At 39.9% G+C, this 27996-nt stretch overlaps 1 protein-coding gene across 1 annotated transcript; it reads left to right on the top strand.

Moving 5' to 3' along the window:
• The first annotated feature begins 1080 nt into the window (after positions 1 to 1080).
• Positions 1081 to 27996, top strand: PLEKHA3 (pleckstrin homology domain containing A3). The gene is made up of 8 exons (XM_049773493.1): positions 1081 to 1217; positions 5925 to 6041; positions 9607 to 9762; positions 15775 to 15911; positions 17358 to 17522; positions 21794 to 21837; positions 22285 to 22400; positions 25807 to 27996. Exons 1-8 carry the CDS (start codon positions 1178 to 1180, stop codon positions 25932 to 25934), a joined length of 903 nt encoding a protein of 300 aa, XP_049629450.1. The 5' UTR covers positions 1081 to 1177; the 3' UTR covers positions 25935 to 27996.

Genomic DNA, 27996 nt, shown 5'->3' with positions numbered 1-27996 from the left:
GGAGAGTCCAGGACTGAGTCCCTGTTTCCAATGAAACTATAGCCCCTAAGTTTGATTGCCTTCTTGCTCTGCAAGATGAAACGGGGTTGTCAGTGGCCTTGTGTGATGACAATACCCAGGGACCCCTTATGGTCCTTGCTAGCCAGCGGTTACATCCTCCCTGGGAGGTGATTTCTTAGCACCCCGAAAGGCAGGCGGCTAGGAAGAAAATAGGATTTATTATTATTATTATTATTATTATATTTATTGCTTTCCCAGTATTTTTTGGGGCTGTGGGGGAACAGAGGCTGCATTCCTCAAGGATCACTCCCTGTGGTGTCCTGGGGACCAAGTGTGAGGCCGGGACTCGAATCCCAAATCCCAATTAGCTGTCATCGACGCAGGGACCCAGCCAGCACAGCGGTCCGGTCCGATCCAATCTCTCACTGGAAGGAGCCAAGACTCCCATACTAAGGAAAACCTTGCCAGGCCCGTGAGCCCCGCGGGCAGCTCAGGGCCGCGGGGGAGCCAGTTTTCCAGGGCCGGGTGCTGGGCTGGCCGGGTGGGAGGGTCTGAATTTGCCCATTGGAGGCCGCAGGCTGCACCCCACGGGAGGAGAAAATGGGGATCAGGGGAACTGGGCCGAGAGGATGCAGTTCCCAGGGAGCACCGATGCGAAACCCGGGACGGCTCCGTCCGCGCCCGCCTCCAGCCCTGCCTGCGGCGCGCCCTGCTCGGAGCGCTCCCCGGGCCCCGCCGCCGCCGGGGAGGGGTTTCCCGGGCCGAGCCGGCCCCTTTCATCCAGGAAGTGAAAACGACGTCGGGGTCAATGAAAACAAACGGGTAGCCCGGGGGGAAGGAAGGCGGATCGCCGGCGAGTAGCGATCGCGGGGCCGGGGCCGTGGGAGCGCGCGCGGGAGGCCGGTGTGCTCGCCCACGAGCCCGTCCGGGGATGCCCGAGCCCGCGCCTGGAGACCCGCGAGCTGCACGCGGCCTCTAAGGGCAGCCACGTCCGCGTGCGGGCTCTGGAGGGCGGGCAGCTCGGTGCGGGGCGCGGGCTGCGGGGTGCGAGCCGGGGCTGCCCGGGGAGGGGCCCGGCGGGCCGGGAGGGGGCTACCCGCTCAGGCCGCGCGCCCACCCACCCCATCACCGCTGCCGACGCCCGGCCAGGAGGATGTGCGGTGCCGGGCTCTAAAGCATGGAGGGGGTTCTGTACAAGTGGACCAACTATCTCACAGGTACTGGGGTTCGGGGGGTTCTGGGCTTAGAATAGAGGGGCTCGGCCACTCTCCGGCGAACCGGCTCTCTGGGGCTCTGGAGCTAATCCCTGAACCCGTCTGGCCTCTGCAGGGGACGGTCAGCTGCAAGTGTAGCCGGTCCGCTGCTTTGCACGCGCAATAATAATACTGTGTTACCTCCAGTCGCCCATGGCCCCTCTAGGAGATGTTGCAGTAAACTACCCTTCTGGATTCATCACACTTTAATTCAATCTTTTGTTCCACAACTTGAGTGGTTTTTATTTTGGGGGTGGTGGTGAGGTCTGGAATGCTACCTTTATTTCAAGATTGAATCTGCAGAAAGCTCTTTATGTTTTTTTAAAAATTTTTTTAGCCAGACGATGTATTTTTAGTCTTCCAGATTGAGGTAGAGGTCCCCAGATTATTTCTATCCCAGGGATTTGTTTTCAGTGAGGTTTAGGCAGGCTTATCTTAAGCTTTGGCCTTCTGGAAAGTGTGAGGAAGAGTGAAGGAAAGAGTGGAAGGACTAGAGTAGTGCCTCCCTGCTCCCCACCCCCTACCCCTGGCAAATGATCCCATTTTCAGTACCAGGGAAGGAACGAAGGTGTTTATTTGGAAATGAGAAATCATCAGCTTGGACACTCTCCAGGATATCTACAACCTGGTATATGCAAAGAGACAAACTTATCGTATTGTCTTTGCTATCATCCTACTATAAGGACTGGCCTTTTATGCCCTCAAGATCTTCATTTGAGGTGACATGGCGGTGAACTAATTCATCCAGAAGGTGCCTTTCCATCTACCAGAATTTTACCATCTTACCAAATTAGAGGAAGGGGAATGGATATTTAAAGTAGATTAAATAGCAGACATTTGCTGATCTGGCACCAGAAACCAAACCAAACTAAAACAGATCTTGACTTGTGGCCCATTTATTTTTGCAATGAAGGTTTACCTTCCCCTTAAGGGAAGGTACATACATAGTAAGTATGAGGTGCTGTCTGCTTGTGTCCTCCCCACCTTATACAAAATCTGTTTATAAACACTTTATAAACACTTGAGTCTTAGTTGCCTCTTCTTTTTTATTTCATTATTTGAAATTCTAGAACCAAAGTTATAGCAGCAATTACCTTGAGTTTTTTGGGGTTGCTCAGGAAATTTTGAGGCCTGATGTTTGCAAGGCGAGCATTTTTTTGCTGTGCTATCTTTACACTCTAAATGCTATGTTTTTAAGAGGAAATATTGAAAGAATGAGGAATAGGTGTTTTAAGGATTTGATTTTGGTGGTGTTGATTGGAAGAAGTGGATCACTCCCTGACTGTGCTTGGTGCTCAGGGTTCGAACCCAGGGCCTCCAAATGCCAGGCATGCACTCTAGCATTTTACGCTATCTTTCCCTGCCTTGGCAAATGTTCTTTCATTAAATTTTTTAAATTTGGGCTAGTGAGAGCAATTGGATTATTTAGTTGATACATATAGTATTAACCTCAGGCATTCACCTCCAATCTTTGAGACTCAAGGGATCACCTCATTGCAAACATTCATCCAGTTAGTATCTTAGGATGCCATTTGAAGGGTTGACATGCATAGTTCAAAGCAATGGGCATGACTGAGATGAGTCATGATTTATTCCTGGACGTCAGTGTGGTCTTGTGGTCTTTTCACCGATAACACTGTGTAGGAGTAATCCGAGTTTTGAACCACAAATGAGTGTTTAAGGTTTTAGTTTGTGAAGAGCATTTTAACTGTTAGCATGCATTGTTTATTTGTTTGGTTTGAAAGATTAAGTTTTTCAAATTTAAAATGGACTGAATGCTATGCTGATATTAGTACCTGCTAGATCAGGAGGCTGAGCAGTTTATACTAAGAAACCTGGTTGAGGGGCCGGAGTGGTGGTACAAAGGGTAGGGTGTTTGCCTTGCATTTGCTAACCTAGGACAGACTGTGGTTTGATCCGCCAGTGTTACATATGGTCCCTAAGCCAGGAGCAATTTCTGGATGCATACAGGAGTAACCCCTGAGCGTCACCAGGTGTACCCATACCCCCCAAAAAAGCAAAAAAAAAAAAAAAAAAAAAAAAGAAACCTGGTTTGACTACTGTTTATTTTTTTTAAAGACTCCTTTGTTAGAGAATAAAGGTATTAAGAATATTTGAGTGTTTGAGATGTAATAGTGTATTTTCTTTCTAAGATGTTAAAAAGACACATATTTGCATATTTGTCCATCTTTTTTACAGATATAATCCTCAAAAATATCTGAACCAATAGGAGATTCTTTTTATCTTTTCTTCTTCTTCTTTTTTTTTTTTTTTTTTTTTGGGCCACACCTGGTGACTCTCAGTGGTTACTCCTGGCTATGCACTCAGAAATTGCCCCTGGCTTGGGGGACCCTATGGGACTTTGGAGCACAGGCAAGGTGGATGCCTTACCACTTGCGCCACTGCTCCGGCCCTGGAGATAATTTTTTCAAAATGGTGTGTTGATATAAGAATTAGTCAATGTGGCTGGAGAGTTAGCACAGCGGTCGGGCGTTTGCCTTGTATGTAGCCAATCCAGGATGGATGGTTGTTGGTTTAAATCCTGGCATCCCATATGGTCCCCCATGCCTGCCAGGAGCGATTTCTGGGTGCAGACCCAGGAGTAACCCGTAAGTGCCACCAGGTGTGACCCAAAAACCCTCCCAAAAATCAATTTTTCAATGTTGTTACAAGTATTAAATCAATCAGTTTGCCTAATATTTATTTTTCCATAAAAGGTTTTTTGGTCATAAAAAGTAGTAGGGGTGCGATAGAACAAGGTATGCAACTGATGGGTTACATGCAAGACAAATAAATGCCTTACCTCTTGAACTGACTGTCTTTAGCATGCTCAATATTTGAATCACAATAATACAGACTTATAAAATCATACTTATTTTCTGTAAGCATATAGAACTACCTTGCTTAACATTGTTTCCTAATATATGTTTGTATTTGGAAATATAATAGTTTTATAATTGCTATTATTCTTATGAACATATTGCATACCTGTGCTATCATGGCTAACTTACTTGTCATATTTCTGGTGTGTTATTCATTCATTACACTCTTTGGAAATTACGTTTTTATGTATTTATTATGTGCACCATTCTAGGTGCTGATGAATAAGATAAAGTTGCTATATCAGAAGAACTTACATTCTGATTCATGAGGAAGCCTCTTTGGGTATAATGTTTGATTGAAAAGATTTTCTCAAACCGTCTGCACTTTTTAAAATTATTTTATACATTCTACCTTTTGCACTGTATTATGAAATTCCCTGCTGTGACATTTAACCTCTTTTGATGACCAAGCATTGCCATTTTAAAAATGTTAAAGGTAAAGCCATTTGAGGAAGTATATCTTGGTTGGTATTAGGGTGTAAGAATATTTTGTCTGTGAGCTCCTATCGTAGTACTGTTTGGCTTTGGGAGAAAATAATTATTAATCTCATAGACATGTAAAGTCTTATGTGAACAGTCCAAGGTTCAGGATGTGACATACATAGTAGGACATATGTTTAGCATGTGTTAAGTTCTGGATTCCCCGAGATCACTCCAGAACTACTGATCCTGGTTACCCACAAGCACATCAACAGCTACAAATAAGTGTGCTGAGACTGGAATCTGGTTACTTGGAAGGAAACCCACAGAACTAAAGAACAACAAAATATAGTGAGCAGGCTGAATTGTGAATTCATAGTCATAGGAAAAATAAGGCGAGTCACATGGACTTAGTGCATCAACATGTTAGTGTGTTACTACCCAGCGAAAAGAGACTTTAACATGATTTCTGGACATGTAAGGAGACTTGTTCTCCTCACTTCCCCAGATTTGCCTCAGATCCATCCTTGATAATTGTCCATGAAGGTTAGTCCCCTCCAAAGTTGCACGGCAGGAGAGCAGGGAGTTCCTGCACTTATCACCAGACCTGCAGCTTCTTGGCAAGAGCTTGGAACACCTTTAGTACTTCCTCACTGTGAGGGTGGAAGCCACAGAATTAAAGTACTGGGTGCATCTGAAATTCAAGAGAGAGGTCATCTTATACCATCAGTCACTTTGGAGATTGGGAACTTTATTTTTGTTTTTGTTTTTGTGCCACACCTAGTGGTGCTCAGGTGTTACTCCTGGCTCTACTCTGAGAAATTACTCCTGGCAGGATCAGGAACCATCTGGAATGCCAGGGATCAAATTCGGGTTGGCCACATGCAAGGCAAACACCCTACCCACTGTGCTATTGCCCCAGCCCCTGGAGACTAAGATCTTTTGATATTTGCTGACAAGAAGATTTGTTCCTGGTTACTCAGCTAAAGAATAATTCTAAAAACCAAATCTAGAGTCTTAAGGTCACATAGGTATCTCTCATGACATCACAGCCTTTCTCTGACCCCTTTTAGGAAAAGGAGAAAGTTACATTGCATCCTGCATAAGACTATTGAGGGTTGGTTTTAGGTTGTTACCAACAAAGTAGTGAGCCTGAATAAAGTAGTTATTCCCTATAGTTATGCTGATCTATCTACACCTCCACAATTCTCTCCCAGCAAAGTAGAGATTGATTTGAGAACATTTTGGGTAAGGATTGACTCTTTTTTTAGAGCTCAGGAACAACAGGTGACAAGCACTAAAATCATGGTTTTTCTATGTGGGCAAGGTAATTTCCATATTCATCTTTTGTTATTTATGATCTTTGTAGGTTGGCAGCCTCGTTGGTTTGTTTTAGATAATGGAATCCTGTCTTATTATGATTCCCAAGATGATGTTTGCAAAGGGAGCAAAGGAAGCATTAAGATGGCAGTTTGTGAAATTAAAGGTAAGTTAAACATGAAATGACAGAAAGTTGAAGTTAGGTGAGTAAAAGCTTGTTCAGTATTACTTAAGAACATGGAATTACCTGAGTTTTAATCTTTTTGTTTCATAACAATCTAACAATCATAACAACTGTGACACAACACAGTTAAGCTGTGTTTTTGATATTTCTCCACTCCTAACTGAAATATCAAAAACACTAGTACTAGTCTCAGTTTGGACTTGAAAAACTTGAGTTATTTTTTACTCATATTGAGGCTACATTTGTTCTAACATTCTTTTTCTCAGCTTGCTTCTTTTTAATTTTTATTTATTTTTATGTAAACACCATGTTACAAGGTTGTTCATACTACAGATTGTTTTTCTCCCACAGTTAAAGTTGTTCATGATTGAGTTACAGTCATGTCATATATAACAACCTTCACCGGTGCACATTTTCTGCTGCCATTGACTTCTGATATTCTTGTTATAGAAAGGTGTTGTGAATTGAGCTCTGAATTAATTGAGAGCATTCACATAGGGTTTTGATCAAGTCTAAAGTCAGTCATAAACTTTAGTTCACGGGTCTCAACATTTTGTGGCCCTGCCCTAGAGGAATCTTTGTTTTGTTTTGTTTTGTTTTAGTTGTTTGGGTCACACCTCCCAATGTTCAAGGCTTACTACTGACTTTGCACTCAAGGATCACCCCAACTTTGCTTCCTGCGGCCCCCAGGTAAACTGAGTTTGAGACCCCTGCTTTATTCTTTGTTGAATCAAAGATACACTCTTTTGGGTGATAAATGATGTTTCTCCTTCCAAAATGGGGAAAATAAAAACTATACGTCTCTTTGTAATTTCTGTGAGGGAAGGTTTCATGGGCTATTGAATCATTTTTTATAAAAATATCTTTATTTAGGCACCATTGTTATAAACATGTTTGTAGTTAGGTTTCAGTCATAAAAAGTACACCCCTCTCCACCTCTTAACCCACCCCCTGCGTGTTTCGAAGCATTCTATTTCACTCACTCACTACCATTATCATATAGTTGCTGGTTATAGTTATATTTCTAACAGCACTTAACAATCATTGGACCTTTGATTCATATGTGTGGGTGGTTGGCGTGTGTGGGTTGGAAAGAGGAAGGAGAGATCAGACAAAATGATAATGAAAATATTGAATTCTTCAAAGAGAGTTGAAGGAAAATTAAAACATCGAGGAGCAGATGCTAACTCTTACATGCATTTATCATTTCTGCTCTGAAGTTATAATTCTGTCCTTAAGAAAGAAAAGGGAATTTCTGCTGAATGGTAAAAATCTTGGTCATAGCAGCCAAATATTCCAGAAAGACCAGTGTCCTTACTTACTTTGATTAAACTAAATGCATTGAGTTTCATTTTCCAGGGTGGATTGCAACTTGATTTTGTGTGCTCATGTGGTAGTCTTTTTTTTTTTTTTTTTTTTTTAGTAAGGTTAAAAATAGAGGGGCCAGAGAGATAGCATGGAGGTAAAGCGTTTGCCTTGCATGCAGAAGGATGGTGGTTCAAATCCTGGCATCCCATATGATCCCCCCCAGCCTGCCAGGAGCTATTTCTGAGCATAGAGCCAGGAATAACCCCTGAGCGCTGCTGGGTGTGGGCCCAAAAACCAAAAAAAAAAAAAAAAAAAAAAGATGAAAAATAGAAATGAGGATTTCTGTTTACAAGATATGTATCTAGTTCTTTTTCGCTTCTTATTTTTACACATTTGTGTCTAACAAGGCACATTAAATAATATTTTTTGTGGTGTTAGGGATCAAACCTGGGGCCTCAGACATGCAAGGCAATTGATCTGCTGATTAACATCTCCACCCTAGTATCTGTGGGGGAGGTTTTTCTCCACTTTGGGTTCATCTGTGGCAGTCAGGGAGATTTTTCTTGGAAGACACATGCTTGCTATGTGATCAGAACTTGTTCTTTTTGCTTGAAAATTACAGTTCTCTTGAAGCTCTTGGCTCTGTATGATACAGAAATACTTCAGCCAAATGCATTGTTAATATTGAAATATATGGGATTTTACTTTGTTGTTTAATTCATTCATTCATTTTGGAACCATATTCAGCCATGCTCAAAGCATGTGCTCTAGCCCCTTTGAACCATTTCCTGCCCTATATATTTATTTTTATTGGGATTATTTTTATCAGTGCTGGTCTGAACTGTGGTACTGTACTTCTTCCTGCTCTTCAGGCTGTCTGTGTTGGGGACAGGGCTGAACCTTTAGATTGATAGAAGGCCTGCCTGTTCACAGACTGAACCACATGTATCTTAGCACTTGAAACCACTTGGTTTCAAAATCCTTGGCTCTGTTGCTTAATTGATGTATTGAAATGCATATGTTGACTTTAGTCTTGATTTTCTAATTACTCATTTCTTTATCTATGCATATATTTCCACCTACACTCTACCTATCCTACTCCAGAATTCTGGGAATTGCATGTTTATAAGTCACAGGAGAAAAGCTGTATCAGGGCTAGAGAGATATTAAAGGGCTTTAGGCTTTTGCCTCACCTCCCACTGATCTGATAAGAATTTGGTCCTCTGAGTAGGTCATCTAGGGGTTACTTCTGAGCAACAGCGGAATAGTCCCTGAGTCTCACATCTCTAGGAATGTACTTTTAAAGGTTGGGTATTGTTTTTTTTCCCCTTCTTCCTTACTCCTTTGTTATTGTGATGACTGGGGTTGCCCACACTTGGGTGTGGTGCTTGCTAGCAGCTCACACACTGTATTGCACCTGTAGATGCAAATCAACAGTGTTGCAGAGTTGCAGTTGTTGCCAGAGATCAAGCTCTCAGTCTCACTTCCTAAGGCGTGTGCTTTAGCATGGAACCATATCCTTGGGCCTGAATGGTTTTTTTTTTTTTTTTTGTCTTTATTTTGTTTGGTCTTTTTTTTTTTCCCCCTACATGTGGAAGCATTCAGAATTTACTCCTATCTCTGGAATCAAGCCTCAGGCAAGGAGAGTACCTTAAGCTTCTCTTTACCACTTGATTTTGACCATTTGTTAAATGGAAGAACTAGTATTGGCTTCTGGCTTGTTCCACTCATTGTGTTTGTGAAATTCATTCTTTTTTTTTTTTTTTTTGTGATTATAAGCTATTCAGTCATTCTGATGTTTAGTATCATAATTCATCTCTAACAGAGATGAAAAAATGTTATTCTTTATCATTATTAACAGCATAATTGTTCCCAAACTTGTAGAATACTAAAAGAGAGGTTCTGGTTTTGAAAGAATCATGAAAAATTGTGGTGAGAGTGACAGTGCAGGTGAACTTAGGCTGGTAAAGGTGAACCCATGGGATGGAGTTCGGAGCCCTCCCTTCTTAGGAGGTAGTTCATTGCTGCTTCCTCGTGTGTGTGTGTGTGTGTGTGTGTGTGTGTGTGTGTGTGTGTGTGTGTGTGTTTTGCAGCAATGAACTACCTCGTAGGAGGTAGTGTCTTGATCATAGCTTTTAGCTTTGTCTGAAACACCTAATAATCTGTTAAGAGTGATGCTTTGGTTCTCCCCAAATGACTTAAGTCCCTGACTGTATTTCTTCTGTGTTCGTCGTCACAGTTCATTCAGCAGACAACACAAGAATGGAACTAATCATTCCAGGAGAGCAGCATTTCTACATGAAAGCCGTGAATGCCGCTGAAAGGCAAAGGTGGCTCGTTGCTCTGGGGAGCTCCAAAGCCTGTTTGACTGATACTCGGACTAAAAAAGAAAAAGGTGAGTATCAATTTCACCCTGTGCAGATAACATTTCTTAAACATAAGTGTAGATTTCCTGTTTATTTTAGTGATCTCTCCTAAAGAACTCATCAGAATGCTAGAGATTTGTCTTAGTAGCAGAGCTCGTGCCTTATTTTTGTGGGTCCCTATGTTTGAGTCTTGGCATCTAAGGCTCTCAGTGCCACATGGACTGAAGTCTAAGGCCACTGAATGGAGCCATCCTGAGGCAAATAACAATAACCAAAAAGGAATGAGATATGAAAGAACATTCACATATACATATGTTTATCAGTAGTAATATATTTTTAATAATTTTTATTGTGATCAATTACAAGTCTTTCACAGTAATAGTTAAGGTACATAGTGACATTGAATCAGGGGTATTTCCACCACCAGTGTTGTCCTCCCTCCAACCCTGTTCCCAGCATCTCCCTTTGCTCCCCTGCACTGCTAGTATAGCTGGTCTCCTCAGTATATAGCTGGTTGAAGATTGGGTATTGATTCTGTTGTTGTTGATTTTGAGTTTGGTGTTTTAAGTCTGATCATTTTTTTAAATTTCTACTCAATGTCCATATGACTGTTTGATTCTGGTAAGCTGTGCAAGGTTTAATGTTAAGGAGCTGTAGATTCATAGAATAGGAGATTAGGCATTTTGTTTTGCAAGTGCCTGATTCCAGTTTGACCCCAGTTCAATTTCTGACCAAGGGTTACTCCTGAGCACAGAGCCAAGAATAGACACAGCACTGGCAAGTATAGCCTCCAGCTCCACTCCCTCAATATATTAAATTTTAGGGACATGGTTCAGGACACCATAGGCTGAGGCAGTGTGACATGCTAGCAGTAAACTGTTTGCAGAGAATTTTATTTATTTTGATGAAGCAAGGTAGTTGTTTTTTTTATAATTTTTTATTTTTAATTATGAAAACAAAGATGCAAAGAAAGAGGACAAGGTAAAGTTACAGTGGAAGGACAATCACCCATAAACAGAGTTCTCAGAAATCCCCTTGCTGATATCTGCACTTTAAACTTTCAGCCAAAGAACATTAAGAAAAATAAAACAGAACCCATGTATAATTACTTTGTCCCACAAGTCCCCAGATTGTAATACATAATATTTCTTAGCAGCACACAAAGCAATCTAAAGCCATAAAACTTAAGTAACTCCTTAAACATTGAAGGCAAAGTACTTTTTTACATTTCCATGCACATGCATATTAGTTTAAGTTAATCTCAAAAGTTTAAATGGGTTGTTTTTCTTAAGGATTAGAGTCAAAGGAGCACAGTAAAAACAGTGTTAGAGTGGCAATTATTGTTTGCATAGGTCCACCAAAATATGAGGGACATGGAAAGGAAAAGCCTTGGCCTAAATACGAGGAGACCCTGTCCCTGAAGTTTCCTGGTATAAGACCAACTCTAAGCTCCAGGCAAACTAGTTTGTCCAATCCAAGTCATTGTCTGTAGTGCCATTACACTTTTATTTTTTACACAGTCTCTGTTGTTGGTATCATGTTTCTGTATTAAAGATCCTGGAATCTGCATATCCTACATTGCAGTCAGGATGGTGCAGAGCGTCCTCTAGCCTCATCTCACAATTAGAGAGCAATGCAGAGAGCCCTGTCCTGTAAGCAAGTCGTTGTTGTTGTCAAGACTTCTTAGTGTTAAGGGAAGTCTCTTTCGAGCAGGTCAATGTTAGATTAGTGGTAGGGTCTTCCCTGGTAGAGGATTGCTTCCAGCTGTTGTTATAAAAAACCTTGGATGTTTCGTAGGTAGCTTCCCTGGTTCAGGGGTGAATGGAGGATGCCCATTCTTCTGAGGCCTGTGCCTAGTCATTATATCAATGTTCAGGGTGTAAGGTCCCATTGCACTACAAGATTTGTGTGTTCCAATCTCTATTAGATAAGAACTTATTTGTATGTATAGTATTTTCCCATTTTAATGTACCTATGCAAACAAGGAACAAGGCCACGTGGCGTTATCAGCGCATATGGGGGCCATAAGAACAAGTCCAACAATCCCCATGACATGGTTTAATCATAAGCATTAAACTGAGGGACTGTTTCACCAAAATTCCTTATTGAACAGCTTACAAAGAGAAGAAAAGATAAAAAGTGGGTAGAATAGTCACTGTAAAAGAATACTTAGTAAGAGGTATAGCTGTCAAAGAAAATACACATAAAATATTCAAAAGACATATGTGTCTATTTTATGTCTTTTGAAATATTGGGGGTTGTTAAATACAATGCACGACTTTGATCTGTGATTAGGACTGTGCAGTACTGAAGTTAAAAAGAGTAAATGTGGAGCTGGCGAGGTGGCGCTAAAGGTAAGGTGTCTGCCTTGCAAGCGCTAGCCAAGGAAGGACCGCGGTTTGATCCCCCAGCATCCCATATGGTCCCCCCAAGCCAGGGGCAATTTTTGAGCGCTTAGCCAGGAGTAACCCCTGAGCATCAAATGGGTGTGGCCCGAAAAACAAAAAAAAACAAAAACAAAAACATAAAAGAGAGTAAATGTGGGGTACTGATGGTTGGGGGTAAGAGAGTTAAGGAGTAAAAATGAGCTTTGTAAGGATGTGTGAAAGGGCAGAATCTGTTGGAGCAGGAGGTCGGTCTTGGTGCCTAACAAGTTAAGAACTGAGGGTAAAGAGGGTTAATTAAGGGGAAGATAATGAATCCGGATTGGGAGATGAGGGAGTAGAAGGGGTTCTGGTGTGGGGAGGGGCAATATATCAGAGGGGCTATATACACTGTATAGATGAATTGTTTATGGATTAGGCTTGGCAGTCAGAGAGGACCACTATATAGGAAGTCACGTCTACATATACACTGATTTTAGAGACCTATTAAATCTAGGGCATTCCATTTTTTTTTCCTAGAAACAATCAAGAATTAAAAACATTTTTTGGTGAAGTTAAAAAGTATATCTGTTGCAAGGAAATGAATAATAGTAAGAAAAGAACCCCTGAATGGGGTCTAGTATGCATACGACAGGTGTTTGTTTCCCCAACCCTCCCCCCAGGGCCCGATTTACCAGGCCTGGCCCGGAAGACCAGTCTGGCGTGGGGGGGGATCTCAGTCCCCTGGACTAAGTGGTCAGCCCAGGGGCCTATGGCTAGCTGTCCTGCCCAGAGCCCCCAACATACCAGTGGAAGACACCCAGAAGTCCTGGCATGTGGAGTCTTCTGAGTACAGCCCCTGAAGCAAGGTAGTTTTTATTGAAACTTATTTAGAAAGAAGTGAGGGGAGAGAAAAGTAGAAGTGTATGCTCAAGAAGGACACAGGTTGGGGCCAGAGTGATCATACCTCAGTAGAACATTTTTTTCTTGCATGTGGTTGACCCAGGTGCAATCCCCAGCATCCAATATGGTCTCCCAAGTGTTGCCAGGAGTGATTTTGAGTGCAGAGTCATGAATAACCCCTGAGTATTGTCAGGTGTGGGGCCCAAAACCAACCCCCCCCCAAAAAAAAAAACAGGTTGGGGGAGAGAAAAGGGGAAGGAGGGAGAGAGAGAGGAGAGAGAGGGGAGAGAGAGAGGAGAGAGAGAGAGAGAGAGAGAGAGAGAGAGAGAGAGAGAGAGAGAGAGAGAGAGAGAGAAGAGAAGAGAGAGAGAGAAGAGAGAGAGAAGAGAGAGAGAGAGAGAGAGAGAGAGAGAGAGAGAGAGAGAGAGAGAGAGAGAGAGAGAGAGAGAACAACAACAGAGGCTTCTTCAGAGTAGAAATAGGCAAGCAAAGACACAATCAGGCAAAAAAGAACCTGGCTTGAAGAGCAAGCCTGCAGGGAATTTTAATGATTGGTAGAAATGCCCATGGTTTAATGGTAATAGAAAAAACAAAACCAGGGTTCAAAATTATATATACATTCATTGCCAAGTTCAGGAAAGATAGGTAAGAATTGGTTAATTTGTTATCTTTGGAAAGGGTATTTGTTGGAAAACAACTCATTTCTTACTATATATTCTTTAGTAGTTTTTGAATTTCAGTTCAAAGGAAAACAAAATTAAAATCAAATCATATGGTATTCAGTTGTTCTTTATATATATTTGGGGGGGGGTTGGGTCACATTCAACAGTGCTCAGGAGTTACTCCTGGCTCTATGCTCAGAAATTGCTCCTGGCAGGCTTGGGGGACCATATGGGATGCCAGGATTCAAACCACTGTCCCCCTGCATGCAAGGCAAACATCCTACCTCCATGCTATCTCTTCGGCCCTGCAATTGTTCTTTATATTTTTATGATTTCCCTAAGTATTTGTTTTTAAATTTTATTAACTTATTTTAATTTATTTTTAATCACCATAAGATACAGTTACAACATTGTTCATGCTTGAATTTCAGGTATACACTGTTAAACACCCATCCCTTCACTAGTTCCCCTTTCCTGCCACTATTGTCCCCAGTTTTCTTCCTGCCCTTCCCCCTGGCCTACCCTACACCTGACTTTATAACAGACATTTTTCTTCTCTTTTTTATTTTTCCTTTCTCCCCTTTAAACACTGGTTTGCAATATGGTTTCTGAAGGCATATCACTTTATCTCCTTTTCAGCACCTACTTCTTGTCCAGAGTGATCATTCCCAATTATTATAATTTACAGTGGTCCTTTCTCTGCCCTAACATAGCTTGCCATTCTTTGTAGCAAGTTTCCTACTATGGAACAGTCCTCCTGACCCTTGCCTCTATTATTTTTGTTTTTGAATAATATTACCATATTTCTTTTATTATCCCACAGTTAGTGTGATCATTCTATGTTTACCCTATCCCACTGATTCATTTCACTTAGCATCATACTCTATATCTATTCATGTATAAGCACATTTTGTGACTTCATTTTTCCCAACAACTGCATAATATTCCATTATAGAGAAGTACCACTTTTTTTTTTTTTGATCCAGTCATTTGTTCTTGGACACTTGGGTTGTTTCCAGATTCTGGAAGTTGTGAATTGTGCTGCAATGAACATAGAAATGCAGATACTTCTTCTACATTGCATTTTTCTCTTATTGAGTATGTATCACTTTTTGAATTAGGAAATAATAGAAGTTTTTTTTAAATGAGTGTACTTAACTAGATTGTAGGTATTAAATACAAAGAATGAGAATTGAATTATAAGAGTTCTCAAATATGAAAGGCATCATGGGCAGAGAGAAGGAGAAGGAGGAATGGAGGGGAAGGTAGCTGTCTGGAAAAAAAGCCAGTAAACTGGATGAAACTCAAATATATGGCAAAGAGTAACTTCACTTTTGGTGAAGGTCATGATGTGGGTATCCAGGAAATGAATTATAATGCTGAATGTTTAAAATTTACATTATTTTTAAATCAGTGTTCCCTCAGTAGGAATATATTTAAGGAAGAAAAGGAATAGTTATTCACAAATGCCAAAATATTATTAATGCAAATTTTGTTAGAATGGTGAATGGAAACAATGCAGTGTTTGCATAACATAGAATATTCTTCAAGATCAAAAAACTAGGGAATTCAACACCAGGGAGTGGTGGAAATTTCATACCCTAAAGAAGGATCTGGCAACCCCAGATGAAATACAAGGAGAAGAAATCACTTACCTGGGCTGGAATGCTAGCATTCTAGAATGGCTGTGCCCAATCTACCTAATATCAGACATCAGACCAATATAACATCTACTTAACTTCTGACATTTGATTGCCAGATTTTCCTCTAATTATCTAAAAAAGAAAGGATTTTCTTGTGTCTTCTTTACAAGGTCTCATGCTTACGTTACATCTTTACTTTTAAAAGGGTTCCATTAAGTAGCTGCTCAAAGAATATAAACATAATTCAGGGGCTGGGTAGGTGGCACTAGAGGTAAGGCGTCTGCTTGCAAGCACTAGCCTAGGACGGACCTTGGTTCGATCCCCCGGCATCCCATATGGTCCTCTCAAGCCAGGAGCTATTTCTGAGTGCATAGCCAGAAGTAATCCCTGAGTGTCAAAGGGTGTGGCCCAAAACCAAAAAAACAAAACAAGCAAAAAATAGTTCAATAAGATGTTTATGTTTCTTTTAGAAATAAGTGAAACCAGTGAATCCCTGAAAACCAAAATGTCTGAACTTCGCCTCTACTGTGACCTCCTAATGCAGCAAGTTCACACAATCCAAGAATTTGTTCATCATGATGAAACTCATTCCTCTCCCAGCATAGAGGTATAATAGAATCATCTTTCTTGTAATTACACTTTGCAGGACAAGGGTTAGTCAGGGTATTTCTGTAATTTCCATATAAATGAGCATTTTCAGAATGAATTATTTTCAGGTGTTTTGGGTTCTCTGTATAGAACACTCTAGAGCTCTGTTGGATATTCTAGAATTTATCTGTGTGGCTAGAGTAAAGTAGGAAGAAGCTTATGCATCTAGAGGATCAGCATTTATTTTTGCAGGCTGTCTGATCATTTAGAAGGTGGAGCTTTAGTAGAACATTCCAGGTTCTGTTCTCTGTTTGACTATATGAATTCATTGGATTATTGCTCTTGTAAATTTCTTTTGATAGTTAGGGTCCAGTTATATGCACTGAGAATTGATAAACTGGATTTATGAAATAACTTCAAAATGAAGAAACTTTTCAGTGATTCAAGAATCGAAATTTGAATTTGGAAGACTTGACTGTGGAATTCATGCAATCTAAGGAATTCTTTCTGATAAAGATGTCTTCATTCTGATAAAATAAAACCAATGGTTCTTAACTGTTCTCTGGATATAAGGCCAACTTGGTTTCTAGCTTCCTTTTGCCCAATTTGGGAGAAATGGGACAAGAAATTTCTCTCTGGAGCCGCCTGTTGAGGAGGAATATATATAGTCTGATGTTTGCAGATACATTTGACTCTAAATATTCTTAGATCTTTTCCTTAGGCGCTAAGTGCCCTCACATCTGTTCTAGCAACTCCTTTATGATCCTGGGGATGCAGACTGGACCCAGGCTTCTGCTCTGCCATTCTCTGTTGGGTTTTAATCTTTATGCCCAAGGGTTACCAAGGAGACACAAGTGCTGGAGGCAATGGTGAACCCAGGGGGGATTAAGAGCCCTTCTTAACTTGCTGTCCTTGATGTTCATCACAGAAGAGATAATCCCAGAAAATCTTATCTTTTTGTTGTTGTGATTCTGGGCTATAGGGAAAATGACTAAAATGTCTATTTAACAGAGGGTCATGTAAATAGGCCTGGTTTAAACCAATCTGGTTTTATTCCTGGAGTCAGGGCACTTCGATGTCTTAAAAAAATCTGCGCTGGATAAGCAGGGCTTTATTCTTAAGGAATGAGTAGGATGTCATTATTGAGCTGCTGAAGTTCTGTGTTGCTGTAGTCATTAGATTTCTGAGAGTTAGAAAATTATTTTTTAGCACAGATTTATGTACGATCATCTTTATATATAGGTGAAACATACTTTCTTGGAATCTAGTCTCATAAGTTGTTTGCCTTGCGATGAATATTTCTTGTTCCTTCATTGCCTTAGTTTCCAAGATTATATCTTAAGAAAATTGGAACATAAACATGTAAAGGCATCTGGTGGAAACGTTTCCTTTCTTGATTATAAGGCGGTGCCCGGTTTCACGTAGCTGTTAAATAAGTCTGTTCCAATGTTTGTTTGTTTTTCAGAGCATGAATGAAGCTTCTTCTCTGCTTAGTGCCACATGTAACACATTCATCACAACGTTGGAAGAGTGTGTGAAGATTGCCAATGCCAAGTTTAACCCTGAGATGTTTCAGCTCGCCCATCCAGACCCCTTAGTCTCTCCTGTATCACCATCTCCTGTTCAGATGGTTGGAGCATCTTGATTTTCCTCCTAGAATATTGCATGAACTTTTGGAATCTTTTTTTTTTTTTAAGGGTGGAAATTAGGAGTGGGGGAAATAGTTATCAGTGTTTTCTTTTATATTGTTTCAAAGAAACCCTGTCAATGCATGAGCTCAGCACATAGGTCAAGGTCAAGATGCTGACCCCTCTTAGAGGGGTTGGGTCGTGTATCCCAGTATGCTGGAGCTAGAGAAGTGTATTTGTACATAAATCTATACACATATAGATATGTGTGTGCGTGCATGTACACATGTGTATGCATGTATGTGGTGCTGGAGATCATGCCACAGTCTCACATGTAAGACAAACATCTTTACATGTGTTATATCTCCAGCCCCTGTGTATTTTATAATACTCTGTGTATTTGATAACACAAAAAAAAGTTGGTAGCACTATTTAACTTAAATGAATCATAGTGTGATAGCCACAGTCAGGTAAAATTAAGCAACTCTTTAGGATTAGAGGGATTGAAACCACATCCTAATCTTACAGGGTAAGCAGTATTTTCTGGTCAGCTTTTGGATTTGAAAGCAATCTCTCTGGGCCTGAGTTTTATCATCTAAAAGTGCTGTTTGTGTTGTAGCTATGTTTCAAGGATCTGCCTCATTTGCTGTTAGGAGCTTAATGTTGAGTTTTGGGTTTTTTTTGTGGTTTTTTTTTTTTACCTCCTTCTGATTACTCTGAACATCAAGTACTTTGTTAGGGATGGGCAATTAGTTGCCCTTTCCAAACTAATAGATGCACCAGTGAGCTGAGAAGAACTTGTGGGTGGGTAAGATTTATAAGATTGGTTGGTTGTCTTTTTTTCCCTTTTGAGTTAATCTTTTTTCCCCCCAAGTAGAGTGTTTTAAGAAGGAAGATCACATGGCTGCCTTGTCAGCACTTAAGAGACTACTGAAAGAAAAATAGAATCCAACTCCCAAATTTCCTTGCTACCCTTATAAAACCTAATCAGATGATCTTTTGTAAATATCATCTATGACATTTCTTTAGAAACTGTGTTAATGATGACAGGCTAGCAGAGTCTAAAACAATGGTTTTGCATTCAGATTAAGTAGGAGTGCCAAGGTAGGTGCAACCAGCATAGTTTCTTGGTCATCAGACTTTCTTGAGTTTCTTTAATACTAAAGCATATTATGAGTCATTGAAAATTAGTAGTATACGTAGTATTTCTAATACTCATTTGACAGTTGGAACTATATTTTTTGACAATTGAAGCTCTTACAGGGCTGGATGTAGTGCTCAGTAAAATACAATTTGGTCGTGTTTCTTTTTAGAATTACTCTTGATATATTGCCAATAACAGTTGAATAAAAATGTTGTTTGGAGATGGATGTGCATAAGAGTACTATCTTTCTCTTGATATACAAGCAATGTACCTTGTTTTATTTTATTTTTGTATTTTTATGCCCTTATTTTTTTTTTTTAGGAATACTTTGTGGAGTCAGAGATAATTAAAACCCTCCAAGCGTACTAGAGAAAAAATACAGAGGTTAAGATCCTTACCTGACTGATACATGGCTGACCTGCTGATCAATTCCTGGCAACACACCTGATTCCTCAAACATGACTAGGAGTGATCTTTGAACCCAGAGCCAGGACTAAACTCTGAGTACAGCCAGATGTGTCCCCATTCTCCTTCCCCAAACCACCACCAACAAAGCTCCTCCAAGCTGCCTCATTTTTACATTCAGCTTCTGAGGGAAATGCCTTGTTATAAAACTGTGGTCTAGAAAGGTCACAGTGTGTATTGCATGTAAAAGAAACTGCTCTTTTTTTTTTCTTGGTTTGTTTTTGTGCCAGACCTGGCAATTCTCAGGGCTAACTCTTGGCTGAGTACTTCAGTGCCAGGGATTGAACTGGGGTTGGCAAGCTCCTTTCCTCCTTTACTATCTGGCAGTGGAATCATTATGAGAACTCCTATAAATCATAACCTGTATTGTTAAAAGCCTACTTTTTTACTCATCATTATGTTCATTTTATTTTCTACCTAGTGCAAAGATTCTGGCTCTGGTGATTAAGTGTTTTTATTTTTCCTCTTCTGTTCTCAAACCCTTATGTCAATGCTAACCCTTAGGTAGATCCCCAGCAACAGAGTTGCTCTGCTGCTTACAAAACCCTAACACAGAAGCAAGTTTTGTACAAATAATTTAGTTCCAGGTTCCAAACCAACAAGCTTGCTTCACTCTGTTTCCAGGAAGAGTAGCTCCTGGCATTGGCCCAGCCTGAAAAGACTGGCTCTTGCTTTAGAGGGCGGGACAGAAGGGGCCTGGGAAGTTGAGCCTGATCCAGACCGATTTGATGCTGTCATATCTGCCTTAGAGGCTTTCAGTTGTGATCTAGCAGAGTTGGCTGGCTCCTCAGCCAAGCACATGAACAAAAACAAAAACAACAAAAACCAAATCCACATTTTTTTAGTAACATGAGTAAATGAAAATGCTGAAAGCTTTGTGAATTCCAAAATGAATTAACCTTAATCTTAATTACTATTTTATGTATTGAATCTCATTGTCTCCTTAGACTTGGATTCAGCTTTATTTTACATCATCAGGGAAATTCAACACTGTCATGTCATTTTGCTCTATAGTCTGAATTGGTAGCAGTTGTGGGAGCTACTTGTGTGAGTTGGCCTTTGAGGTCATGGTGTCTTTTCAAACAGATCTTTCTGTCTAGTTGCCTTTTTTCTTCCTGTCATTTGGGCCATACCTTGTAGTGCTCAGGACTTTTTTTTTTTTGTGGTTTTTGGGTCACACCCAGCAGTGCTCAGGGGTTATTCCTGGCTCCAGGCTCAGAAACTGCTCCTGGCAGGCACGGGGGACCATATAGGGCGCTGGGATTTGAACCGATGACCTCCTGCATGAAAGGCAAACACCTTACCTCCATGCTATCTCTCCGGCCCCTCAGGGCTTATTTTTGACTGTAGTAAGGAATCATTCATGGTGGGCTTAGGGACCATATGGATTATTGGGGATCAAAACTGGGCTAGCCATGTGTAAGGCAGGCATCTTACTCACTGTACTATCTCTGTCCCTGTCCAGTGGCCTTTTAATGTCAGTTCTTTTGGCTATCCAGACTGCAAATTAGATAGGCTATATCTTACCATTTCAACTGATATTCTCAGGGTAACTGAAAACTCATGATAAAAATGTAGAAGACATTAAGAGAACCTGAATGCTATGCTATGACTCTTGAGTTCCTGTATGTCAAAGCAATCAGCTTATACTGGGGAGGTAGTTCAGTGGGCTGGAGTGCATGCAGGAAGCCCAATTTCAGTTCAGTACCTGGTAACTGAATGGTCCCCTGAGTACTAAGCTGGGAGTTGCACCTAAGCACTTCTGTGTGTGGCCCAAAACCAGGAGGAAAAAAGTAAACCTCCTTAGCCATCAGCTAGACTTAATTCTTCTGCTTCCTTAACAATGAAATAATCAGTTTTGAAACAGACTCCTCCTATTTTTCTGTTGGAGTAGGTGAATCTTTAAAGTTGTTTAGTTTAATTGGCTTTGCCTAAACAGTTATTTTAAAAAATTTTTAATGTATGTTTTGTGAACTTTTTTTAGAATAGGCTTTGCATTAAATTTAGAATTCTGGGTGTTTTAAAGAATTAATTGGTATTGGCATCCACTTAAATCTCACTTTCGAACTTTTGTGTAATAATAGTTCTCTGAATAATGAGTGGTAAACTCCTGGTAAACTCCCCTCCCCCCCTTTTTTAAAGTCCTTTATCAAAAGGGAGAGGGCTGGAGATGTGGCTCAGGGAAAGTACATATGCCTTGCATGTGTAAAAAAGCCTTAGGTTGTGCAAGCCCTGGTATTGCAAAAGGGGGGGGGGATATATTACAATATTTTCTGGCATGCTAAAATGTTCCCTTAAATAGTGATTTTTTAAATCTTCATAACTATGTTTTTTCACATTTTCATATATATCTTCTATACAAATCTATAATTGTATATTATATATTTATGCTTAAAGTTTGTTTTATAGTATTGAGAAAAGAATATTTCTTTGAATGTGAATATTCCCTATTTGAATATGTGTTGAGAAATATACTAATGACAAGTTATTAAAAAGAGTGTTAAGTGTGCTGCCTGAAAAAAGTTGTTTTGATTGGTTATTTTTTCCTTTAAGTAAATAAGTGTTTGTAATAATAATAATAATAATAATAATAATAATAATAATAATAATAAAAGCTCAATTATTCTTCCTGACATGTTTATTTTTACTTTCTTTTTAAATTAGATGAAACGTTCTGTCAGCCACCCTGGCTCTTGCAGTTCTGAGAGGTAAAAGAACCTTTCCTTTTGTCCAAGTTTCTTCAGTTATAGTTATACTTACTTGGGGAAGTTCTCTGAGCCTTTCATGTAAAGTAGTATGGAATGTCACCTGCAGAGTCGGTTCTGATTGGCTCTGGGTTCTCTTAGTGCTCAATGCTGAGCCTGCCCCAATTAAGTAATTAGTAAAGAAAAAATAAGTGACCACATTAATCAGCAAGGCCAGCACATTGCTAGTTACATTTTAAATTAATTCATTTTTGTGTTTGGGGCCACACCCAGTAGTACCTGGAGTCTACACCTGATGGTGCTTGGGGGGCCATGTGGTGCCCAGGATTGACTCAAAGCTCCTATATTAAGTGTGTACTCTAGCTCCTTGATCCCACCTTTGTGAGATGTTTGGAGTTACATCAAATGATGGCTAATAATAATATAATAATAATAAAATAATATTTGCAGGACTAGTCACTCTGCAAAAGAACCAGTGTCCGCACTTCATCGACTTGCACAGCGGCGCCGAAGAACCTACTCAGATACAGACACTTGTAATGATATTCCTCTTGAAGATCCAGAGAGTAAGTTAGGTGCATTTTCTATTTATGTCTTTGTGTTCCTTACTGTTGCTGTGGGGCAGGACTGCTATTTAACCAAATTCTTGTGTGGCTTTGCATTACCAGAATAAAGAATACTGACATTGGACACTTAATTTTTTGCTTAGGCTGAGTCCTTAGCTTAATCTCAGTTTGGCCAACAGCACATAGTTCACAGCAGCTCATGTGTCCTCTTTTCAGACACCTTTAACGAAGAAATGCTGAGTATCTTTGTAAATTACATATTCTAGATTCCTATTGTTGCATGCAATATCGAAATCCTTGCTTGCACTATGGGAAGGGGAAGAAGAAACAAACTTTGGAGTCACATGAATTTGAGTTGGAAGAGCATGGAAATGAGGGGAAGACTGAAGAGGCTGACTAGGGGAAGTGTTACCAGTGTCAGAGTCTGTGTGTTCTTATTTACTTTGATTGCTGCCTTTCGTATGTGACCTTTGTTGCCATTCCTGGAATGTCCTGCAGCTGCACACCCTTGCCTTTAGTGTCAGAGGTTACATAGTTGTTTGCTGCACTGGGGGATCCTAATGTTATTATGACCCCATTTGCTCTCAATGATGTGGCCTGGTGTCAAGGCTTGGACTTGTAGCCTTAACTGCATGCCAGAGAGGCACAGCTACATCCCTGGGTTCCATACATGACCCTTATAAAGTGTGGCTAGGATAGATTTCTATAGGCTGCCTTGGACTTTTCACTGGATGCTATCACTCTATGTTTCTGGTTTATGGGCCACACCCAGAACTTACTCCTGGTACTCTTGTGGGACCAAATGGGGTGCTGGGGACTGAATCCAGGGATGTATGTATGTATGTATGTATGTATGGTTAATTCCCTACCCACTGGGCTATTGCTGTGACCCATGCTGTTCTCCTTTTAAAGAGAATAATTTTTATTTATGAGAATAAATTAAATTTTTAGGCTAACCACTTATTTTTCTTTATTTTTTTCTTCCATACAGCTGAAACTTTAGCTATTCCACATTGTCTCATTTGCCCAGATCCTTCTAAAAATGGCAGGTCAGCATTTAATACATTGTTCTAGAAGGCTGTGAGAACACTGGAGTACTAGACTGGATGATAGCATCTCTCTGCTTTGATATACAGAGTAGGATTTGTAGCTAACCATTTTTTGCTGCCAATTTTTTTTTCTCTTTTTCTTTATTTAATTTGTTTTTGAGCCACATCTGGCAGCACTCAGAACTGACTCCTGGCTTTGTACTCAGGGATCACTTCTCCTAGCACACTCATAGGAATCCTCTGAGGGACTGTGGATTGAACCTGAGTTGACTACGTGCAAGACAAGCGTCCTGCCTTTTATACTATTGCTCCAGCTCCAGCTCTTTTCTCTTAGTTAACCTTATGTCTTGCATTTTTTTAAAGAATTATTATTATTATTATTTTTGATTTTTCGGGCCACACCCATTTGATGCTCAGGGGTTACTCCTGGCTAAGCGCTCAGAAATTGCCCCTGGCTTGGAGGGACCATATGGGATGCTGGGGGATCGAACCGCGGGCCTTCCTTGGCTAGCGCTTACAAGGCAGACACCTTACCTCTAGCGCCACCTTGCTGGCCCCTAAAGAATTATTTAAAATATTTAAGAGAGTATGTCTTATTATTAGTATTTCCCAATTGTATTTATATTATTTTAAAATGGCATGCTTGTGTGTTCACACTCAGGCATACATGAAGATTTGTATACATTTACATAGAGGTATATATCTCAGTTTTTCTGGAGGTTTTTAAATTGGTGAGTAAAGGCTAGGTAGAAGTCTTTGATTGGTTCATATGGTTCACATGTCTTAGTGCCATGGCTGCTCCTGGTGGTGCTCAGGCTGAATCTTGTTGTGTGGTATACCTTTCCTTTGCACTCTCTGCATGGCTCTAGATCAGAAGTCCATCCTTGATTCCATCTGTTTATGCTGAATTTGAGTGTTTCACTTTGTTGACGAAGAAGAAATCTTGAAAAGCATCTATTCTTGCTTTCCCTAAGAAAATACGCATTTTAAACTTGCCAGTTTGGGTTGAATATCTTTATCCTTGAGTATTTTGTTCTTGTTGTTGTTGTTGTTGTTGTTGTTTGCTTTTGGGACTTAACTGGGAGTGCTTGAGGATGAGTCCTGGCTTTGTGCTCAGATCACCCCTGGCAGGCTCAGGTCACCAGATTCGGTACCAGGTGTGGTACCCAGGTCAGCTGCATGCAAGGCAAGTTCCCTACCCATTGTACTATCACCTGACACCAAATATTGCTCTCCTTAATAGAAACAATTACTTTAGGTTTTAGTTAGATTGAAAGGATTTAATGGTAATAAGTGGCAAGTCAGAGAGTATATGTGTAGGAAAGCACATCCGAAGCAGCAGCTGCATTCATTTGGTGCAGGATAGTCGGTCACATTCTAGATGGAAGTAGTAGGGTCACCTTGAGTCACCTTGTAAGCTGTACTCAGGGAATCGTTTTTTTCCTCTCAGTGGTTACTCTGAAGGCCCAGGTCTGGGAACCTCCGGGCTTCCCCTTGATACTTGGGATCAAATGGGTCAGCTGTACTCAAAGGATTGTGCCTTAACCTTGGTACGATCTCTCTAGCCCACAGAAAATCTCATAATGAACAGGTCAAGACCTGAATTAATCCCATTTCCATTACCAGTAGTCATTAGATCTAGCTGGGTTTCATTGTCCACTAAAGGGAAGTTACTATCAATAAAAAAAAAAAAAAAAAGACCTGTCTGCAAAAGCCATCATAGTGAAGACTAAATTCAGCTCATCATCTTTTGACTGGCCAGTGTATGCTATCCATAGTTTGGACAATGAACAAAATGGATCTCTACTTCAGAGAGTTTCCTGATCATCCTTGGGGACCTTGAAGTTTGATGTTTTGTTGCTTTGTTTATTTGCTTGGGTCTCATTCTCTTGTAGTGCTGGTAACCAACCAAACAAGGGTTGCAGGGTAAGTGCTATGACACCTGAACTAGCTCTCTGGCCTCTGGAGTTTTTCTTGATGACTGCCAGTGGATGAAAAACTGGGTTTTTGTCTGTTAATTCAGAAAATAGCAGGAAGCTAAAAGAATTTCCTATGTCTGAAGAGGAAGTTGAAAATGACCTTCTCGGGCCCGGAGAGATAGCACAGCGGCGTTTGCCTTGCAAGCAGCCAATCCAGGACCAAAAGTGGTTGGTTCGAATGCCGGTGTCCCATATGGTCCCCCGAGCCTGCCAGGAGCTATTTCTGAGTAGACAGCCAGGTGTAACCCCTGAGCACCGCCGGGTGTGGCCCAAAAACCAAAAGAAAAAAGAAAAAAAGAAAATGACCTTCTCAGAAGACTATAGAAGACTATAGTTAATGTTGATGGGATGTTTACCCTTTTAATCAATTTCTTATAGGAACTGTTCACTGTTCAAGAAATACTCTTAATGGAGATTTGGCATCAGCAGCCATTCCAGAAGAAAGCAGACTAATGGCCAAAAAGAAATCAGAATCAGAAGATCCTCTTCCATCCTTCTCTTCCTAAGGAAATAGAAGTGTCCAACTTCCTCAGAGTATTGCTATGCAAAAGCTGCTGTGATTAAACTGTTATAGGGAGTAGTTTCCCTTAGGATTTCTCTGCACTTTATAGAATATTGTAAAGCAAAAAGAAGAACAGTCCACATACCTTTGAAGTGTATTTTATCTTTATATAGTTTATTTGCAAGAGTATTTTCCTAATAACTTCACAGTGTGAAAGTGCTTCTGTTTTATCTTTCTTTCTTTCTTTTAAGATGATATAACATTTTGACATCCCATCCATAAGGAACAGATGTAGATATTTTTCTAAAAAAAATCTGAGAGACTGACAACTTTGTCAGTATGTATTGTGGCTTAGAAACATGAAATCTTATAAATAAGGTTTCAGTTTGGCAGAAGTCTGATGTCTGTGATTTGTGCCATGGACCTAATGGTCACTTTGCTCCAGCAAAAATTGAATCAAAAGAGCAACTTGGAGGTGATTGTATTGTATTCCTTTAAGCAAAGAGGAAACACTTCATTGTTTCAATCATTTATAGCCCAAACGCCATCACAAATTTGAGGGCTTGTTTTTATTTGTTTATTTGTTTCTTCAAAACAAAAGAAGACAAAAACCAAACTGTCCTTCATATGTGAAGTTGACACTACTGATTTATCAATACCAAATGCTGAGTTCAAGTATTTAGTTTGTATTTATTTATAATTGTTCAGCCTGAAGTGGATTGTATTCTAACTTTAATGACCTTCTAAATTTAAGATATGTAGTACACCATAGTTTGCATTATTTTAGAGAAGAGGTGTGTGGTGACTGCACTCACATCTGAGAATTATGAACTTTCAGTGAAAGAGAAGTTTATGCTTTTTTACCCCCTAAAACAGACATTAAGCTGCTCTTGTAAAGTATTACTCTTTGCAGCCTTTTAGATTATCTGACATTTTTAATTTATGGCTATACAAAAAAAAAAAAAAAAAAGAAAAAAGAAAAAAAAAAGATCCTGTCAAGGCAACTACTCTACATCACTTGAGAATGCATTACATTTTATGAAGGAACCAATCCTGTTTTTGGTAGTGTCTGTCCATACCTTTTTGCCAGTGTTTGCCTTGTAAACGTTTTTGGTTATTGTTCTTTTTTGATATGTAAGTATGAGTGACAGTTTTGTCCAAGGTCTTGGATGAGGAGCACTTTAAAGCAAACTGGTCTGGTATTTTTAAATGAATCATATGTTTAACAAATATATGGTTTTCTTGCATTTAAATTCAGCACATAATGTATTTTTTACATCTCTTGATATTCTGTCTAGTCTTATGAAGTGTTAATAGTATCCTTATTACCTTGATTTTGTTTGTATATTTGGGACTCCTAATGAATATACAAATGAGGCATACTTTAGTTTTTGCCTACAAGCTCAGAATTGTATCGTCTGTTTCACTTCACATGTGGAGAATTTTTTTAGTTAATAATCGGTATTTATTTTACTAAGATTTATAATCCTGAGTTGAAAATGGCTGTAAACCATTTATATACATTAATGTGTATTTGGATAAACTGCTTCCTTCTTAAAAATTGTGATTTTTGTTTCATGTTATTTCAATTTTGTGGTGCCAGGGATTGAACCCAGGGACCTCACACATGTTTCCACATGCCAGGCATGTGATATCAAGCCTCATCCCCAATCCTATAAATTATCTGTAATTTTTTAATAGCACATGTTATTAGACTAGAAGAAATGGAATCTTTTTTTCTGTTCATATGCTGTACATTGTGTGTCTAATTTGGAAAAATGAATTAATGTAGTAATTTCACAATGAGCAAATTCATAGTTTTGGCTTTTTAGAATTTCATTTTCTTTATAGTGGGAACTTGAACCATGAATAGACCATGGAGCTCAAGGTGCTACTGGTAGGGAATTTTCCTGGTAGTTATTTTTGAACCGATAGGTTTGTAATGAAAAAACCTTTATAGGAAATAAATCCATTTTTCATTGCTTTATCAAAAAAGATGAGTTCATGAACAGTTTTTTTGTAAAAATTTTTAAAAAAAAAATAAATGCAATTATTTCTGGTCCGGA

The sequence above is a fragment of the Suncus etruscus genome, chromosome 5 (genome assembly GCF_024139225.1).
Source record: "Suncus etruscus isolate mSunEtr1 chromosome 5, mSunEtr1.pri.cur, whole genome shotgun sequence".
In the NCBI taxonomy this organism is placed as follows: domain Eukaryota; kingdom Metazoa; phylum Chordata; class Mammalia; order Eulipotyphla; family Soricidae; genus Suncus; species Suncus etruscus.
The sequence above is the reverse complement of the archived record's forward strand: the minus strand, read 5'-3'. Positions and strand labels throughout refer to the sequence as shown.

Excerpts from the sequence above, each read along its gene's own strand:
- PLEKHA3 (XM_049773493.1), top strand. The coding sequence starts at position 1,178 with ATGGAGGGGGTTCTGTACAAGTGGACCAACTATCTCACAG. Across the intron at positions 15,912-17,357 it reads ATTCCTCTCCCAGCATAGAG|AGCATGAATGAAGCTTCTTC; the intron begins GTATAATAGAAT and ends TTTGTTTTTCAG. Across the intron at positions 17,523-21,793 it reads CACCATCTCCTGTTCAGATG|ATGAAACGTTCTGTCAGCCA; the intron begins GTTGGAGCATCT and ends TTTTTAAATTAG.